Source organism: Podarcis filfolensis, assembly GCF_964270895.1.
Source record: "Podarcis filfolensis genome assembly, chromosome: 13".
Lineage (NCBI taxonomy): Eukaryota > Metazoa > Chordata > Lepidosauria > Squamata > Lacertidae > Podarcis > Podarcis filfolensis.
In genome coordinates, this window is record NC_139615.1 from 27,836,009 (window position 1) to 27,855,437 (window position 19,429).

Below are 19,429 nucleotides of genomic sequence, written 5' to 3' on the forward strand. Positions count from 1 at the left end.
AAGAGCTTCACTCATTTGTTCAGCTTGCGATTACATTAAAAATAGTAACGTTATATGGATAATAAAAGTATAAGGGTGATGAATACATGAGTATCAGACATATTGTACAAAATAATATCTGGCTGATTATGGTCTCTCTTATTCTGGGCAGGGACCTGCCTGCTTCTCTGTGATGCTTGCTTTGGAGAGTGCGAGGTCCTCCTCTGAAGAGCATTTCTCCTGGAGGGACATTTCAGTTACCGACTGTCCAAATCTGTACAGATTTGAAAGGTTCAGAATGCCATCTTGTTTCAAAGTGCTACCGCATCCTAGGCACACGTAGACCAAAACTTGTTCCTTAATCTCAGAAACAAATACATGCCAAATTTGGTTACAATATCCTAAGAGGTGTTCTGAATGCATAGACAACAGACATTAAAAAAAAAAAAACTTTCCAAAATATAGAGATAATATAGAACGATTAACATTTTAGTCCCTTAGAGTTAGGAATAACGCTTTCCGTTCCAACATTTCTCAGTAACTGCAAGGGATGCAGACCCAAAGAGAGAATCAAGTTCCACCCTCTATTCCTCCAGCCATTTTTAAAATCTGGGTTTTTTTGCTTTATCCAACTGATTTAACATCACTTTGCCAACAAAGGTCCGTATAGTTAAAGCTATGGTTTTCCCAGTAGTGATGTATGGAAGTGAGAGCTGGACCATAAAGAAGGCTGATCACCAAACAATTGATGCTTTTGAATTATGGTGCTAGAGGAGACTCTTGAGAGTCCCATGGACTGCAAGAAGATCAAACGTATCCATTCTTCAGGAAATCAGCCCTGAGTGCTCACTGGAAGGACAGATCCTGATGCTGAGGCTCCAATACTTTGGCCACCTCATGAGAAGAGAAGACTCCCTGGAAAAGACCCTGATGTTGGGAAAGATGGAGGGCACAAGGAGAAGGGGATGACAGAGGACGAGATGGTTGGATAGTGTTCTCGAAGCTACCAGCATGAGTTTGACCAAACTGCGGGAGGCAGTGGAAGACAGAAGTGCCTGGCATGCTCTGGTCCATGGGGTCACGAAGAGTCGGACACGACTAAACGAATAAACAACAACAACAACTGATTTAACACTGATATTGATTTAACACCGATGAGATAAGTGAACAAGTACCCTCCTACATCTGCAGATATTCTTGAACTACAGCTTCCATCCTCCCTAAGACCATGTTGGCCTGGGGCTGATGGGTGTTGAGAGTCTAACCACAAGTGGAGGGTCATGGGATCCCTGTAAAGATCTCTGTATCTCAATACCTTTTGAAATTGAGCTAACCTGTTACAAACAATGGTAAAACCTTAAATCCTTATCACCTTACTTGCTCCTTCATTTATTCATCTGTCAGCGTGATTGAATAGTGAGGGACAAGTCTGTCAGTTTTCATTTCTCACTGCTTCTGATTTTTCTTCACATTAGTTTGTGATTTAAAACAACAACACTCTAATGAAAATTTATCAGCATTCTAGTGTAAATTTCTCCTAATGCTGATATTTTGTATGCAATTTTTTCTAATGTACATACTATTGCAAAGTAACTTTTCCGTGTGTGTTCAGCTTGAGCATTTTTTAAAGAAATTGCAAATTAGGGAAATTTGCTTTAAAGGTGAACTGATTTAAAAGCAAAATTAGGTAAATTTGCTTTCAAATGTGAATATATGTTGTCCTCCTCTCTAGGAAGTTTGACAGTATTAGCCAAGAAGAGAGGGAACTAAGTTACTGTCACAGGCAGCTAATTTAAAGTAAAATTAAACCAAAGACATTCAAAATCTGCTACAAAAGGAAGTTGAATTCCCCCCGCTTTTTTGCAAGAGAAGTGTGGAAAACAGAAGACATGATACGCAGAAGTAGTTGCCATTGCTTAAGAGCAAGGAACCATCCTTTTCTGAAAATCTGCTGTCCAAGTACAGGAGAGGTAAGAAATATTCAGAGTTTGCAGTAAGAGATTTGGGTGGGGGGCTGGCTTTGAAAATGTATTAGCTGTTTCTTTGTTCAATCTGCTGTTGAAACAGAGATCCCTGTGATTCTTACTGGCAGGTTCTCTGTGTCCCCCACCCCACAGTGACCAGTAAATGAAGCAGCAGCAAACAAGGGGAATCACTTTTCCTTAAATGTTGCAGTTGATAAGGTTTGGGTTCTCTCATCACTCGGCCATCTCAGTCTGTGAAAGGAACTACTCAAACAGATTGCTGAAGAGGACACAAAAATTAGCCATCTGGACGGCTTCCAACATATTTAAAAACATAATAAAATGCATAGTTTAGAGATTCCGGACCCAAATTTTTGAAACTATCTCCACCATCACCTTACCCAGATCCAGCCTTAGCGCTCCTATCCCTGGAGCCTGGTACCAACTTCATCCACCATGCATAAATCTCTTGTGTTTATGCTACTTGCCACAGCCAGGAAGTCAGTGGTTTCCCACTGGAAATCTGACTCACCTCCTTCCTGAGAGGAGTGGCTAGTGAAAGTATGGAACAATTGCACTGTCAGAACACCTGGCACACAAACGGAGAGTTCATCAAGAATAGACCACTTTCATTTGACTTGGTGTAACTTTTTCTTTGTTAACTCTCCCACACAGCCCACTAAACCCCCTGCTCCACAAGTAAATATGTGGAGAGGCTTTATTGAGAACTAATTTGACTCACCTTTTTTTTATATGTGATAAATCCTGATTTCCCCCTCCCCTCTGTATTCTCATTTCATTTGTCTATTTTTACATTCATTATTCTTACTGCATTTTGTATGTGCTTATGTCAATAAGCATTCTGTATGAAAAATGACGACGACAACAACAACAACAAACAACAACGTTTCTTATTGGGGTTTTAAAAAAATTATAATAAAATATTAAACAATAAAAGACTTCCCTACGGAGGACTGCCTTCTGGTGACTTGGGGGGGGGGGTCAGATAACGCCATACCCTCCATCATTTCTCTGAAGAAAATAGGGATGTCTTAAGGAAAAGCCGGACACTCTGGAATCAAATCAGAAACCGGTACAGCTTCCGAAAATCCGGGGCTGTCCCTAGAAAATAGAGACACTTGTGGAGTCTGTTACTTTAATATTTTAGAGTTGGGCACAACAGTTTATATTCCAGCATTTCTCAGTAACTGTAAGGGTTGAAGATGCATGGAGAGAATCAAGCTCCAAACTCTGTTTGCTCAGCCTGCTTTTCTAATCTGATCCCCTACTTGCTAAAAACTGGCTTTAGCATGGATAACAAGCACGCGCAGATTTTTTTGGACTACAGTTCCCATCATGCTCATTCATGCTGGCTGGGGTTGATGGGAGTTGGAGTCCCAGACCTTTTTTGTACAGACTGACTCGCTCAAGATTCTGTTATGCAGCGCCTTTTAAAAGTGAGCTCTTCTGTCCTAAATAATCTTAAATTCTCATCACCCCACTGACTCACCTCCCCTGTCCCCATGACGGATTTGTGAAAGCATTCCTAGGAAACTTGGCAGCATTAACGAAAAAAGGAGTGAAATAAAATAGTGGGAGTAGCTAGCTCCCGGAAACAGAAACCGAAACCAGAAAATCATAATCATAATCCCACTGCAGAGTTTGCAGCTGAAGCGTGAAAATCAACAGGAAATACACAATTGCTGAAAGCCAAGGAACCAGCCTTTTGCCTTTTCTCAAAAATTGCTGTTTAAGTGCAGGGGAGGTAAGAAGCGCTGAGTGTTTCTATGAAGAGGTTCATTCAACAATAGATCGGTGGGCAGCTGAGTTATTTCTCTGTTGCTTTTTTGTTCGGCTGAAGAAGGGATCTCTCTTATTTTTAGGGACGGGATCTCAGTGTTTTTCAGTGATCAAAAGGAAATCAAGGGTGGCTGCTGATGTTTGTGGTTATCTGATCTACTTTTCCCTCATACTGTGAAAGGATTTATTCAGATAGCTTGTTGAAGAAGCAGCAAAGAAAGAAAGAATAAATTAGAAGCCAGTGTTTAAGATGCCTCATGGGTAGCCTGAAGCATTTCCTTTTAAATTTCTCTTTCAGAAATGTTCTCGTTCCTCCGAATTGTCACAGGGTGGAGTCAGACAGTGCTGTTGTAGTTCTTTTCCCAATCTTAAATTCAATTTTCCATGTTTCTGCATCAGTTTGTCACTTAAAAAAAAAAGAAGCCTAATAAAAATTCATTGGCATTTTTAAGGCAAACGTCTTTTAATTTACACATTTTGTATATATTTTTACCCAATCTACCCATTTTTGCAAACATTTCCCCCTAATATGATGCATTTTGTATATAGTTTTAGTTGTGTTTTGGTTTGCTTATTATCACTGCTTTTTCCTGGGGGGACGCAGGGGGATGCATACCCCTAAACATTTTGTGAATCTTTGTACTTTTGTCCATTTACTGTATTTATTTTTCCCAATTCGAACTATAAAATGGTATTCTCATGAGTCAAAATGAGAGTACCCCTAAACTTTTTTTTTTGGGGGGGGAGCACTGCTTATTATTATTGTAGTATCTGAACTGCACCAACTCTGTTCTCCATCCAAACCCCAGGGGCTAACAGCAGATTGCAATTTAAATGTCCTACAGACAAATCCCATGTAAAGCCAGTGTCCCCCCAGGGGTACTCAAGGTACTCAGTACCTGCACCTCTTATTGTTGTTGTTAAAAAGTGTGGCACTTACTGTAACAACCTCATGGTGAGTACAGTGGTACCTCGGGTTACATACGCTTCAGGTTACAGACTCCGCTAACCCAGAAATAGTGCTTCAGGTTAAGAACTTTGCTTCAGGATGAGAACAGAAATCGTGCTGTGGTGGCGTGGCAGCAGTGGGAGGCCCCATTAGCTAAAGTGGTGCTTCAGGTTAAGAACAGTTTCAGGTTAAGAACGGACCTCCGGAACGAATTAAGTACTTAACCCAAGGTACCACTGTACCGGCACCTATTTTTTGAGAAAAAAGCACTCAGAAGTAAGCTCCGTTGAATCCCACTGAATTGCAGCCTTAGTAGATTAATCTGTGTTTTCCTTTTGCTGTTATTTATGCAGCTTTGGGTTTTTTGTTTTGTTTTGTGTTTTATTTTTACTCATTTATTCTAAGCCGTTCAGAGAACGTCATTTTAGCTAGTGGCATTGAAATGACGTAAGTACACAGTGAAACAAATAAATGCAATACAGTACAAGCCCCTGATCCACCAGGCTGGAGGGGGTTTTGAGAGGTGGAAGTGTCCCTCTGCGCAGCCCCTGCCTGCCTCTGCCAACCTCGGCCAACACAGAACCGGTCTCAATGTACTCACCCAAATAGCAGGTGAGCAAACCTCCTGTTGCTGGTATCCCTGTTGGCAAGGAGGTGGCAGAACTGGGCTAGCAAAGGATCCTGAGCTGGCCATGCTGCCACCATATGATAGCAACATGTAAGACTTGGCACACGCACACCCCAATATATATAAATAATAAATCATTTTCAGATTATAGGGGGGAAATCAAGGGCTTTCAAGATTATGAAGATATAGAATTGGGATGTTGTTGTTGTTTACTCATTTAGTTGTGTCCGACTCTTCGTGACCCCATGGACCACAGCACATCAGGCACTCCTGTCTTCCCCTGCCTTCCGCAGTTTAGTCAAACTCATGCTGGTAGCTTAAAGAACACTATCCAACCATCTCATCCTCTGTCTTCCCCTTCTCCTTGTGCCCTCCATCTTTCCCAACATCAGGGTCTTTTCCAGGTAGTCTTCTCTTCTCATGAGGTGGCCAAAGTATTGGAGTCTCAGCTTCAGGATCTGTCCTTCCAGTGAGCACTCAGGGCTGATTTCCTGAAGAATGGAGAGGTTTGATCTTCTTGCAGTCCATGGGACTCTCAAGAGTCTCCTCCAGCACCTTAATTCAAAAGCATCAACTCTTCGGTGATCAGCCTTCTTTATGGTCCAGCTCTCACTTCCGTACATCACTACTTCCGTACATCACTATCCTATATATAGCATAGCAGTTAGGAAATTCCAACAAGCTGAAGAAGTAAAGCAAGGCAGATAGAGAATGCATGGGAAAGATTATAAAATAGAAAGCTATTGCAAGGTACTTGACAGAGATGCCTTGAAGGATGTGGTGGTGCATCCATTCTGGGTGGGGGGAATCCCTCTCAGGACCCCAAGATCCTTGACAATTGCCTTCTATTCACTAATACTATTTTAGGGGCGAGATGTTGGAGAGGGTAGCGGAAGCTGAGCGGCAGGCACGTCGGGAGGAAACCCATTACAGTTGTACCTCGGATGTTGAACGGAATCTGTTCTGGAAGTCTGCTCGACTTCCAAAACATTTGGAAACCAAGGCGCGGCCTCTGATTGGCTGCAGGAACCTGTGTCGGACGTTCCGGTTCCAAAGAATGTTTGCAAACCGGAAAACTCACTTCCGGGTTTGCGGCGTTCAGGAGCCAAAACGTTCAACTCGCAAGGCATCTGACTTCAGATGTATGACTGTATTTGGAACCATTCTAATCTGGGTTTTGGCTTGGTTTTGGCATGAAATTAGTCCCGTTCAGCCTGAAATGTGTGTTTTTCTTGGGGAATGGCTTTTAATTCCATTGACCAAGGTATCCTCCTGGAATCATCTCTGTGAACTGGGCAGTTGGAAGCACCATTCCACAGTGGTTCCATGTCTCCCTACATGACTGGCCTCAGGGAATAGCATTGGAGCAGAGACTATACATCTACACCAATTTAAAAACTGCTTTGAAGGCTGGAAGGAATTACTGTTTGGAAAAGGGGAAGGCATTCTGCAGCAGATTGCACAACACACCCTACACAGTTTACAAGTTTGTTTCGCTTCTCGTTGTTTCTCCGTCAAGGTCAAACGGCAAGTCTTGCTTACATCTCAGAAATGTTGTTTCATAAGGCAACCAAATCTTTGTCCAAGGAACTGGACCCAACAGGAGATTTGATCCCAGTGCGAAGTGTTATAGACCAACATCATTTTAGGCCTCTCTGCCTGGTTCAAAGAAAGAGAAAGCAGTCGTGGTGGCAGACCAGCCGTTTCCAGAGAACTGAATACAAGCTAAGTGATGTGCTGTTATCGGGAGACCATGCTGCAAAACTAGGTAATTTCCAATATTTACAAAGCTATACGTACACATTCAGAAGGAGGCTATATTGGGTTTAATGGGACTTACTCCCAGGTAAGTGTGTAGAGCAGAGGTGGAAGAACCTCTGGTCTTCCATTTGTTGCTGGCTTCCAACTCCCTGAATTTCTAGCCATGGACCATGGTGGTTGGGGCTCATGGAAGTTAAGAGTACAACAACTTCTAGTGGCCTACAGATTCCACACTCTGGTTTAGATGATTTCAGGCTCATTCTCCTTCACACATTATTTACAGGGCTGTGTGCATTCCATGATTTGGCAAGAAAAACACAGGGTGCATAATTCAATTTCACGAGCATCTTAGCATTCTTTTAGAGCATATTTCTTGTCCCATTTTACTCCGTGGTTTGTGGTAGTGCCATAGTGTTTTGAAACCTTTACTCACAGTTATGCTGTTTTATCATTAGTTTTGACTTGGATAGAACCATAGAGTTGGAAGCCAACTATCATCTAGTCCAACCCTCTTAAGGGAGTTCATAGATGTCAAATTTCCAACCCCCTCCTTCCCACTCTGCCCCGCAAAATCTCTCAAGAATCTTATTTATAACTCATGTTATTCTGTTTTCCATAATTATATTCAGGGATGGTTTTTTCTCCCAGCTGTAACTCAGTTCTGGCACCCCTCAGGTGGGCGCCATTGCCATTATAAGAGAACAATGGAGGCATTCATGGTGAATTCCGGCAACTCTTTTTCTAGAAAAACAGCACTGATTATATTATTTTTAAAAAACATTTATTGGAATCTTCAAGCCTTAACATCATGGCGAAAAGCATGCTTTGCATTAAGGAAGTCCTGGGTTGCCTTCCAGTATCTCCAGGGCTGGGAAACTCAGAGGACCACAGCTAGACAGGGTAGAGAAGACAATGAGCCCGAAGGACTTAAGTTACATTTGTTGTTCTAGTGTCCCTTTTGTTGTCATTGATTTTTCTCAATTTTTTTAATCTCCAGAAGTCCAAGATTCAGGTTCATTAACCGTTGTGGACCACGTAGATGGAAAAGTGGAGGGAAATATTGGTGGGCGGATTGAAGAGACAAGATTAGAAGCAGTGGCGGCTGTTAGTATGTCTCATTCGAGGTCTGTGAACGTGAGAAAGATATATGTCCACCCCCAACTCCTCGATTCTGCAACAAGAGATGGGTAAGGCTGGAAGAAAACAGTTTTGGATATTGACCTCATATGGAACTAAACATCGCCCATTACACTTTCTAAGAGGCCACCTCCTTCCCTACAGACCCTCCCATACCTTAAGATCAATGGAGGGGGCCTTTTTGGTTGTTTCACTTGCTTCAGAAGTGTGTGAGGGGGGAGGCAGAGGACATTATTTGTGGCAGCCTCTAAGCTGTGGAATTCCCTCCCCACAAAGGTGTGTCCAGTGCTAGATTTATGTATAAGCTAAACAAGCTATAGCTTAGGGCCCCACTCTCTTGGGGGCCCCAAAATTTTTAACAAAAAAACCTGGATGTACAATTCCAAAATATAAGATAAAAATAAAATAAAATAAAACCTACAAACAGCAACAGTGTTTTGTGTTGTGTAGGCTCCCATGATGTAAGTAATGGGCACCGCCTGCTAGCCTGCTCCCTAAAATATCACTGGTTTGCTCATTTCTATATACAGTCATACCTCGGGTTACAGAAGCTTCAGGTTGCGTTTTTTCAGGTTACAGACCGCCGAAACCCAGAAGTACCGAGGTACCACTGTATACCACCCACTCACATAAAATACCAAGCTACTGAGATGCTGGGTAAAAGTGACATGGTCACACTCCTGTGTCACATTTCAGCAGGGCAATCAAGGCTGATTTAGTCCCAAAACCATGCTTGGACTCAGAGGAAATGGGTCCAGAGGATCAGGAACTCTTCAGTGGAAGAGAATCCAAATGTTACATGATTGTACCATGTGAAAAAATCCTGTACAGTATTGACTGGAGTTTAGAACGACGATATAGATTGCAGAAGATGCACTGCATGTAGTTTGTATATGCATTGCTATTTTATGCACTTTGCTCTATTGGATAATGGATGCATATTTTCTTCTTCTTCAGGAAAATCAACTTGCAACATGAGTTCATTAAACAATCAAAGATGATTCGAAGGGACCTGTTTGTGATCAATGAGGCAGTGGAGACTGTGGAAGAGACAGAGTTCAGGGAATCCAGCAATGCTGAAGGCAACATCTTTTACGACACCTGCATCAATCTGAAACTGAAGGTCAGGTTCGAGTTGCGGCCTTTCATGAAATAAGGGGTAGGGGACGGACACACACATCCTTGCAGTCAAATTTTGTTCCATGTGGTTGATCCAAATTCTCCTTTCATGTTCTAGGGTGGCAGAGGCAGTAAGAAAGCAATCATCATTCCCAAATCCTGCATTCTGGCATTCAGAGCCAAGCAACTGTTATTTGGAGAGAGAAATGCATGTAAGATACTTTTTGTTTGAGACCTAGACCATTGTGACTTAGCTGCCTTGCTGAGGTGGAACTTGTGGCGAAGAAGGGTTCCTCAGGCAAAGCCTCTCCCACCTTCTCCCTTGCCCAGCGGCGACACAGCAGCCCTGCAGTGCTGCCTGTGGGTCTTATTCTCCAGTAATTGCTGCCACCATCCTCCCACTTACTCCTGCAGCCCAAAATGGGAGAGGACCTGGGATGCACCAAAGCAATTGCTTTTAAAAAGGCTCTGAGTCAGGGCACCCAGCACTCCTCGGTTCAATCCACACAGATGAGTCTTGATGCTGATATTCAACACAGCGTCCAGTTCTATCTCAATACTGGCATAAATCAGAAGTGATTTCAGTGAGACTTATAAATGGGCCCTGAAGTGAAGGACATGAGACAGGAGTTGATCATGCAGGTGAGCTATGCATAAGCAAGCTGCCAGCTAGCTCTTTTTATTAGCACAATATGCAAAACCAGTCAGATACATTTGGGACTGTGCCCTTTACACATCTTCCAATCATGCGATCGTGGGGTGGTACAAAGTTATTTTGGCACCTGTTTCCACTGTGTTACTTTCCCCTTGAACAGTGTTTAAACGACGGAGACAAAGGCCACAGACAGGGCACGGCATACTAAGACAGCAAAACGTTAGATAGAGAGCATGGCATTCAGACAGCTGTGGCTTGTCTGTGGGCGGAAGTGTGCTTCACACCCAGCGGTCATTCCTTCAGGGCCCAAAATGGCTTGGCTCCTCAGAAAAGTTAACTTATGGAACGAAGGTTTCTCATCTCCCCCATAGCCCTTTTGCACCATCTCACATTATTTCAGAGAGCTCATTTGTGGGGCACGGAGGTGGTGGGAATGGGAAACTTTCCTTCTGTGAACTTCCTTTGTTTAGCCATCTTAGGACCCACTGTCTACTTTCCTTCCCAAATTTATACATCACTGGTAAGAAAGAAATTTTCACACATTTGAATATTAAAACAAAATGCCATTATTATTCATACACTTTATGTAAACTAGTACCTTTTTGCTCTTTCTCCCAGATATTTCACACTATCCATCCAAGGGAAGAGGAAGTTTTGGTAAGCACATTTTAGAAGTTCCATTTTTATTTTTTTACAGACATTGGACAGAGTGATAGAGATGGCTTGAGGGTGTCATTGCTGTATTCACATCACATACATTTTTCTCTGGCCTAATGTGATGTCTGAGAAAGGGGGGAAATCCTGTATTTTCATTTGATTCAACTTGAAGCAGGGAATAGTTGGCTGTTGTAGCAGGAGGTCTTGTGAAGCAATGACAACAACACCATGGGTAACAGGAGCTGAATCATGCCAACTTTGGCTCTTTGAAAACTGTCTCTGTCCTAAATTAAAATATGTTCTTAACAGATACACTTGATGGCAGAGAAATCCAGCATCTAATAGAGATGTGGGGTGATGGCAGTTATGTACATTGGTATGAAATCTTTATTTTCCTGAAATGTAAAGGAACTGAGAGGGAAGGATCAACGATCTCTATATGTACTTTCTCATTTCTCCGGATAGAATAAAATGTGTTCTTGTCCCGTACGAACTGCAGTGCGGCCCTAAGCATATTTATTTAGATGGGCTACGGAAAATTGGTTTGAAGTATTTTTATACCACTTCTAAAAGTTGGAAAGCTTCTCAAAGCGGCTCTTAAAATAAAAGCATGAAAAAGTAACACAAGCGCGCGTACATTAATTAACTATGGTTGACATAGTATTCAAAATAAAAAAAATCAGAAACGGTTAAAATTGTAATTATAAATATTTGTCAAACATTCTCTTAGAGCAGGCATGGCCAAACTTGGCCCTCCAGCTGTTTTGGGACTACAATTCCCATCATCCCTGACCACTGGTCCTGTTAGCTAGGGATGATGTGAGTTGTAGTCCCAAAACAGCTGGAGGGCCAAGTTTGGTACAAAGATGTGCAACTTACAGACCTTTGGGCCCAAACTTACAAGCCCCAGCAAAGGATCAAGTTTGTACCTTTGAGGTGCTATATATGACTTCCACTGACTTTGGCTGGTGAGCACAGCCCTTTCAGAGGAAGCCCAATCTCTGTTATCCATGTCAGGCTGGCATCTAAGATAGACTCTGAACTAGATGTGTTAGACTACACACCTAACTGAAAGTAAGCCTCATTGAACCTCAATAGGATTTTATTTTCAGTAAGTGAATATAGCATATGATTGCACTGTAAACTTGCTTATCGTAACACTGTTTTGTGAATTACCGCTGTAATTATTTTACATATAATTTTTTAAAGTATTTTACATTTAAGGTTTAATGTAAGTAAGCAGTTATTAAAAATTTGCATACATCCGAAGATCACAGGGTGGTTCACAAAATAAGGAACACAAATTACAAAGAAAGACAAAAAGCAAACCAATAAACCCCCTCCCACAGTTAAAAGGGCAAAGAATGTTTATAATCAGCCAAAGGCCTGGTTACAGAGGAGTGTTTTATCCCTGGGGAGAGCATTCCACAAACAGAGTTGTCAGAGTCTGTTGTTGTTTTGCATTTCTTTCCCCATTGACCCTACATTTCTCCCCCACCTGCCTACATCCATCTGCCCTCTTATGATGTTGCTGGATTACGACTCACACCATCTCTATTGGCCAGGCTAGATGGGGTTGGAATCCAACAACATTTGGAGAGTCACAGGTGAACACTCCTTGTTTAAGGTGCCTCGAGACTCTGTTGCGTTACCTAATGCAACTTTTAAAAACTTCCCAAATAGACCATGAAAAGTAGTTGGGAGCTTCCATTTGTTCACCAGGCAGCAGTTAGATTATTGATGGGAAACTCAGAGGTGTGCTCATACTGTGTCAATACATTAAAATTGCACTGATTCCCTCTTTGTTTCCAGATGCAACTGTTCAACTATGCGCAAGTAGACAATGTGATTCAATTGAGAGAAAATGTAAGTAGATTTCAGAATGGTAGGTTGGAATTAAATGTGGGTCTTGAGGTGGGAAATCTGAAAACTACTGTTTCGGCTAACTTTTTAATTGATTACCTTTTTACATTGCAATGCCTCAGTAAAGATGTTTTTGATGATTCTGAAGGAAGACAATAGATCTTGTGCCGTGTGGGATTTAAAAAACCAATGCTACTAATATTTAGGCAAAATAAAGCATTTATTGTTTTTATCAAACTTATTTTATCAAACTGAAATATTATCCTGACCTTCAGATATAGAAAATGTTATATGTTCCTGGACACCAAAATCAAATACTTGGCAGATGGCATCAAGCATATTTATCGCTTACTCTGGGCAAAAATGGGGAGAGGGAATGTTAACATTTCCAGAGTACCAGCATCAAAGCTGCATGTACCATGAGAGGCAGGCACTCCAAGGCTTCTCTAGATGACCTATGAGGTTTATGAGTTTGATGCAGCCTTCATCCTAGCACCCTCTAGCTATTCTTGACTACAACTCCCATCAGTCCCAGCCAGCAAAACTGATGGGGGGTTGCAGTCCAGAATAAATGTTAAACGGCTTAATTGAACAATAATTTGCTTTAATTGAAGTTTTTTGGTGGGCCCCAAACTTTTTCGTAGGCTGTTGGGAGTTTTGTGGGTCCTAGGCACTGTTGGAGATTCATTCCCATGTCTGCAGTCATGGGATTGTTGTCTATCACATGACGGTGTATGTTTTCATTCCACAGTGTGGGAAGTGACAGAGACAGGATGTTTTGTGTTACTTTGTTCCGTGAAGTGGGACTATTGTCCTTTGTTCTTTCTCTTTGCTGTCTGATGAGAAAGAGGCAGGAGCTAAGTCAGGATGCTCCGAGTGTATTATATGTAAATAAACGTAGATTAGCCAAATGCTGAGCTACTGAGTTCTGTTACGCAAACTGTGAATACTGTACAGATCCCTGAGTGTGCTAATGTATTAGTCGCTGTGATGTTCGGGCAGATGAAAGCTTTTGAAGCTCCCGAATGATCGACCAGGAGGGAAAGAACATGCCAATCGGGCATGTGTCTCTGCCAGGATTCTACACGAGAGTAGGACGCTCCTAACAGGCACTGCATAGATACAGATAATCCAGCCCTTCAAGGGGCTAGTTCTAGTTTTGATCGGAGCAGTGACACTGAGGGAATGAGAGTTTCCTATTTCTAACCCCACCACGACTTCCAGCATTGCTAGTAGCCCTACAGGGAGAAAAGGTATCTTACAGGTATTCTGAGGTTCTTTTCAGTAACATGGAGTAGTATCAAATTTGTGAACTCTATGTTTTGTCACTTTCCCTAATCTCTAATTCTGTCCATACTGCCAGTGATCTCAGGAATCATCACAGAACACAAGAGTAAAGACATACAGCAGGAAGTTAAGACAGAATTTGTAATATTCTCTTCATTATCTGCAATGCTGCGTGGCAAATTTCTAACTGGCTTTCTGGTGATAATGAGAGAGAATGACTTGTTGCAGGAACTGGAGCTCCAGGTAAAGTTTAATTAATATATATATATATATTAATATCATTTATATATCACTCTTAAATTAACATATTGCAGAGTGGTTCAGAAATAATAATGTAATACACACAAAGAAATACGAGTACAAACAAAAACATTACTTTTAAAATCTTCAGAATTGTTCTGTAAACAAAACAACTAAAGCAGTGAAGTGAGGTGTTAAATAAAATGTTCAACAGATTAAATGTTCCAGACCCGAATTAGAGACTAAAAGGCCCAGGTTTTGGGGGGGTGGAAGTGTAGCAACAGACAGACATGGCCTCTCAACAATCAGGGGTTTGTATGGCCAGTTATAAATAGGAAACACATCTGAACCACTTAGAGAGAAGTAGGGCAAAAAAATAAAACCAGTGGCTGTGTTGAACATTAGGAAAAGATCTTTCAGGGTGTGGGCGAGGGATTTGCAACTGAAAAGATGATTTATCATACAGCTTCCAGTTGCTGGCTGATTTCTTCCTTAGGATCTGGCAGTTCTCATATCTCTTGCTTTCAATGGGGTGTGCATGAACTTGGCTGCCGTCCTTTAACCTTGCCCTATTGACACGATGGGCCCCTCTCATTACAATCTTCTACACACACACACACACACACACACACACACACACACACACAATATGATATATATAATATATATAATAAATTGGAGGTACAAAAATTACCTACTGTAGTTACCCGATGTCAACAGTCCAGTCTGTCATTAGGCCCTCAGCTCCCCCACTGCAGTACTCCCTGCCCAAAAGAGTCATGCTTTTTCCTAATGTTTCTAGTCTTTGTGGACTGTGCCACATCTAAATAAAAATGGCCAAATGTTCACAGCCATTTACAAATAAAGTGATACCCATCACCTACCAAGCCCTACTTCCGCATATGTGCTACGCATGGCCAAATCCCAGGTCATATGTTAATATACCTACCATTTGACATTAACATCTTTTGCTGTAACCTAAACTCTCAGATGGAAGAGGCTCTTGAAGGCACTGGTCAATTTGAGCTGAAGGCTGGCAAGCCAGAGCTGCAAGACTTGGTGGAGAATTTACAAGATTCCAGTGGGGCCATTTTCACTGACCTTGTTAAGGCAGTCCTCTACTTCCTTTACGCTCTAGATGGTAAGCATTATCCCTCTCAAAATATCAGAATCAAGTATTTGACTTGAATGGAGACCATTTCAGCCCAGGAGCAGCTGAAAGTAAGGATGGAAGGACAGATCATCCTTAAGAAAGATGCCAGAACTAAAGCTGGTTGAAAGCTCACACCTGCCCCCCAAAATTTGAGATGTGGTGGTATTTGCTTATCATTTTCTAGTTGGGATGCTCAAGGAAATCAGTCTTTGCAAACTCCAGCCTGATGAATATGCAGCCTGGACCTTAGCTATCCATAAGCTTTTACACTTTTTCTTACAGTTCTGATTATAACAGAAAACATTGGTTCAATCATTTGCAAATATTCTTTTCCATGTATTGTCACAACTACATAAGACAACTAAATGGGTTACTTTTATAAATTCAGAGTGTTTGGGCTAGGCAGAGGCATCCTACAGGTAAATATTATCAGTGGGCAATGCTCAAACTGTAGGACTCCCACTCATCTCAAACAGCCCTGCAATCTTCAGGACAGATGCTGGAGATGCCAGACTGTGACAACAGTTATCTTCCATATATATATTGATCCTGCACAGCTCCTTTGCCAGATGTGGACATAATCCTCCCCAAAAAAATGAGCTCTTAGATTCTCTGATCCCTAAACAGAGCACATTGAGAATATTTAAGGGAGATAGCCATAGAGGAAGACAAGTAATTATTTTGAGAACAATGAGGCAACTTACAGCTGCTAACTGAAAATCCTTGAAATCTTTGCCAGGTTTCTGCTTTGGCCTTGCATTTCACAGAATGGAACCCCTTCCTGAAACTGACAATATTCCTCACTTTTCCAGAATTGACAGAGGAGCAGCTGATACTCCTGGCAGAATCTGTGGAGAAGAAGATTGTGAACAGTCAGCTTGCACTGGTAAGGGAGAATTCCAGTTAGTTCTTAAGGCAGAAGATACTTTTCCTGGAAATGGGTGAGGTTAAAGATATGCAGAATGTCACTACTGCACATTCACAAGTATAAGGTTTGTGTGCATCCTTGGCTGATCCATCAGATCAGCACACATAACTCTTCCCTATGGCTGTGAGTAAGTATTGTGGCAACAAGTCAAGCTTAGGAATTATTTTTTTAAAGGCAGCAACCCTTTGTGTGCTTACTGAGGAATAAGTCCCACTGAATTTGGAGGTGTGTGCTTTCTAATAAAAATGAACAACGTAATACTTACTGCACAGTATAAACTCACAACAGGAATTCTACAGTGATGCATGCTGCACCTTTCGTTAATGTAATGAATTGAATGGGCATAGCAAAAATGGAATTCGGTGTTAAACAAGTGTAAAGTGATTAACATTGGTGCCCAAAAACTAACCTCACATAAATGCTAATAAGGTCTGAATTGGCCAGGAAATCAACCTTCAGGTTGTAGTGGATAGATCAATGAAGATTTTAACTCATGGTGCAGCAGCTGTCAAAAAGGTGAATTCTGTGTTAATGAGCAATAGCAAAGGGATCAAAAATAAAACTGCCTGTATCATAATGTCATTACACAAATCTATGGTGCAACTACACATGGGAATATTGTGTACAATTCTGGTCACTGTAGAAGCTGAAAAGGTTTCAGAAAAGGGCATCAAACTGATCAAGGGGCTGGAGCAATTCCACAGGGAGAAAAAGGTTACAACATATGGGGGTTTTTAGTTTATAAAAAATGCAAGTAAGAGGGGAACATGATAGAAGTGTATAAAAGTATGGCTGGCTTGGGGAGAAAGTGGATGAAGACATACATACACACACAACTCTCATAATACTAGACCCTGGGAGTCATCTGATGAAGCTAAATATTGGGAAATTTAAGACAGACAAAAGAACTATACTACAGAATTTGCCATCCACAGTTACAGCAATGGCCATGAACTTAGATGGCTTTAAAATGGAATTAGGCAAATTCATGAAGGGTAAGACTATCAAGGCTACTAGCCATGATGGCTATGCACTAGCCTCCAATGTCGGAGGCAATATGCCTCTCATTATCAGCTCCTGGGAATTACAAGTGAGCAGCTTGTTATCTGTAGGCTTCCTTATAAGCATCCGGTTCACAACTGTGAGGACAGAATGCTGGACTTTGGCCTGATTCAGCAAGACTCTTATATCCTCATTATGTCTCTTGCTTTTCAACACTGATACCATTCATCAAGCAATGGTATTACACACCAGCAAGTTCTGATTTTGCCTTTTTCTTGTTTGCAAAGGTTGGAAGCATCCTAGATAATGACTTCAGCGGAAGAGAAAAAGTGTTTACCATAGAAGCCAAGCTCTTAAGCGAAGAGGAACTGACTATAACTGAAGCAATCATCAAAATGAGTGGAGTCGCGGTGCAAAAAAGTGGATCCAGTCTTGCTGGGACTGGAAGGCCTGATGCGTTCTCAGCTCTCTGTGCACTATTTGTAGCTCTGTATGCACTCAGTATCATGTCTACTTAGGTATCTATATGTTCAGAAGTCAGTTGCACTAAATTCAATGGAGCTTACTCCCAGGAAAGTGAGTACAGGGTTGCCGTGTTAGTTTTTTTATCCTCTTTGCATTCTGACCCTCTAGAATCCCACAGTACCCACTTTGTTTACGTCTTTAAGTCTAATGCTTGTTCATGGATAGAGGTCATTGCTTTAATTCAGTGCCTCTGCTGACTCCCTACTATCTAACACGTATAACTACGGATCAGTTCAGATTTAATGAGGAGCCATGGTTTCCTTCCATAAGAATGAGCTGAAAATTCCCCCTTCCACCTTCATTTGTGCCTGCAAGAAGACTGAAGATTTCTGATATTCTAACCATCTTCACTCAGAGCCATAGAACAGCCTATTGGAATGTGAGTAGTATTTCTACATGTGCCTTGATTATCTTCAAAAAATCTATGTATGAGAGTTTTGTGGAGTTTTGTTAATACTATCCAGAAAGAGAGAAAATGAACAGATGACCTAACTCTTGCAGAAGTTGTGTGTAGTGGCTGCTGGATCCAGATTTTAAGTCAAAACACATACTGTATTAAAGATCTCTCTTCTTCTAATGTTGGTGTTTTATTAATCAGCAACAGTTAAGTGTGAGAATCAGGTCTCATCCAAAGCTATTTACAAATCTTACTTGCTACCTTTTCCTCCATATGTAATTGCTACATTATAGTCACAAAAGTGAAGGAGCCATAACATCGTTTTGTTACAAACTTACAAAATAAAACATGGTCTTTTGATATAGTGTCTCAGATTATTGCGTTACGTGTTTTTGTTTTGCTGTAAATCGCCCTGAGATTCTCAGGTGAAGGGCAGTATAATAAACAAAGAAAGTTAATTTTCAAAGCAGCATACACATAAAATCCAATCTTTTTTTGCAAATGGCACAGGTATGCCATATTTCACTTTCGTCCAGAATTTTCACTGCAACCTTAACTCTGGCATAGCAAAAATTATGCTACAGGTTCTCGGCAGCAAGATCAATCCTGTTTAGCACCTGCAGGTATTTTTATCTTTATCCATACAGAATCAGAAGTGTGGCCTGAAGCTGGAACTTCCTCAACAGATGGCTATCCAGTCTCTGCCTAAAGACCGGACAGCCAACCACCCCTCTAGGTAATTGGTCCCATTGCCAAACTGCTTCAAACATCAATACGTTTACTCAATTCTTAATCCACACTTCAGTACTGTGGGTGGAACTTGATACCCGTGATAGGGAGCTACTACCACAAAAAAATGGCAGCCCTGATCTGTCTCAGCTCAATGTAATGCTACTGATCTTCTATCCACCTATTTCCCTGGCTTTGCCAATCTTAGCCAATGAGGTGAAGCACAGACAGGAACGAACCTGGGATTGGCTTAAGCAACCTTGCCCTTCATCAGTGGCAGATGCCCAGCAGACATCTGAAGAGTGGTACTTAAAAGGTGGTATCCATCTGGTGGCTGTTTGTGGTACAGCTCTAATGAACACAGGTCCTTTCTTTTGGGTTTATGCGAGAAGAGAAGTGTAGCAGCAAATACTGAAGAGTAAAGGAATAAATAACACGTCAGGGCGGTGAGAATACCCTTTAAAGACTAAAAGTATATGCTTGGGAGAAATTACAATCTGAAACTCAAAAAATAGGAATGGGTGGGAGAGGTTTAGATGAGTTCTTCTAATAATTTTCGAATGAATAGCTGGAAATGGAAGTTAAGGAACTTGAAAATATTGAAAATCTGGCATGAGAATTCCATTAGTGAAAGGATCCTGACATTTAAGTTAAAA

At 41.4% G+C, this 19,429-nt stretch overlaps 1 protein-coding gene across 4 annotated transcripts; it reads left to right on the plus strand.

Moving 5' to 3' along the window:
- The first annotated feature begins 1,467 nt into the window (after positions 1 to 1,467).
- Positions 1,468 to 18,404, plus strand: LOC310747884 (gasdermin-A3-like). Of its 4 annotated transcripts, none has more exons than XM_083583246.1 (12): positions 1,468 to 1,949; positions 3,603 to 3,758; positions 6,840 to 7,088; positions 8,079 to 8,268; positions 9,176 to 9,341; positions 9,456 to 9,549; positions 10,611 to 10,649; positions 12,462 to 12,515; positions 13,876 to 14,042; positions 15,030 to 15,180; positions 16,005 to 16,078; positions 17,410 to 18,404. In XM_083583246.1, exons 3-12 carry the CDS (start codon positions 6,872 to 6,874, stop codon positions 17,638 to 17,640), a joined length of 1,383 nt encoding a protein of 460 aa, XP_083439372.1. In that variant the 5' UTR covers positions 1,468 to 1,949; positions 3,603 to 3,758; positions 6,840 to 6,871; the 3' UTR covers positions 17,641 to 18,404. The 4 variants fall into 4 exon arrangements, with proteins under 4 accessions (XP_083439372.1, XP_083439371.1, XP_083439369.1 ...); XM_083583243.1 differs by having other exon boundaries at positions 1,469 to 1,949; positions 3,603 to 3,708; XM_083583245.1 differs by lacking the exon at positions 3,603 to 3,758.
- The last annotated feature ends 1,025 nt before the right edge of the window (positions 18,405 to 19,429 follow it).

Coding starts and splice junctions, on each gene's coding strand:
- LOC310747884 (XM_083583246.1), top strand. CDS start 6,872: ATGTTGTTTCATAAGGCAACCAAATCTTTGTCCAAGGAACTGGACCCA. Junction 9,342..9,455: donor GCATCAATCTGAAACTGAAG/GTCAGGTTCGAG, acceptor TTCATGTTCTAG/GGTGGCAGAGGCAGTAAGAA. Junction 12,516..13,875: donor TGATTCAATTGAGAGAAAAT/GTAAGTAGATTT, acceptor CCATACTGCCAG/TGATCTCAGGAATCATCACA.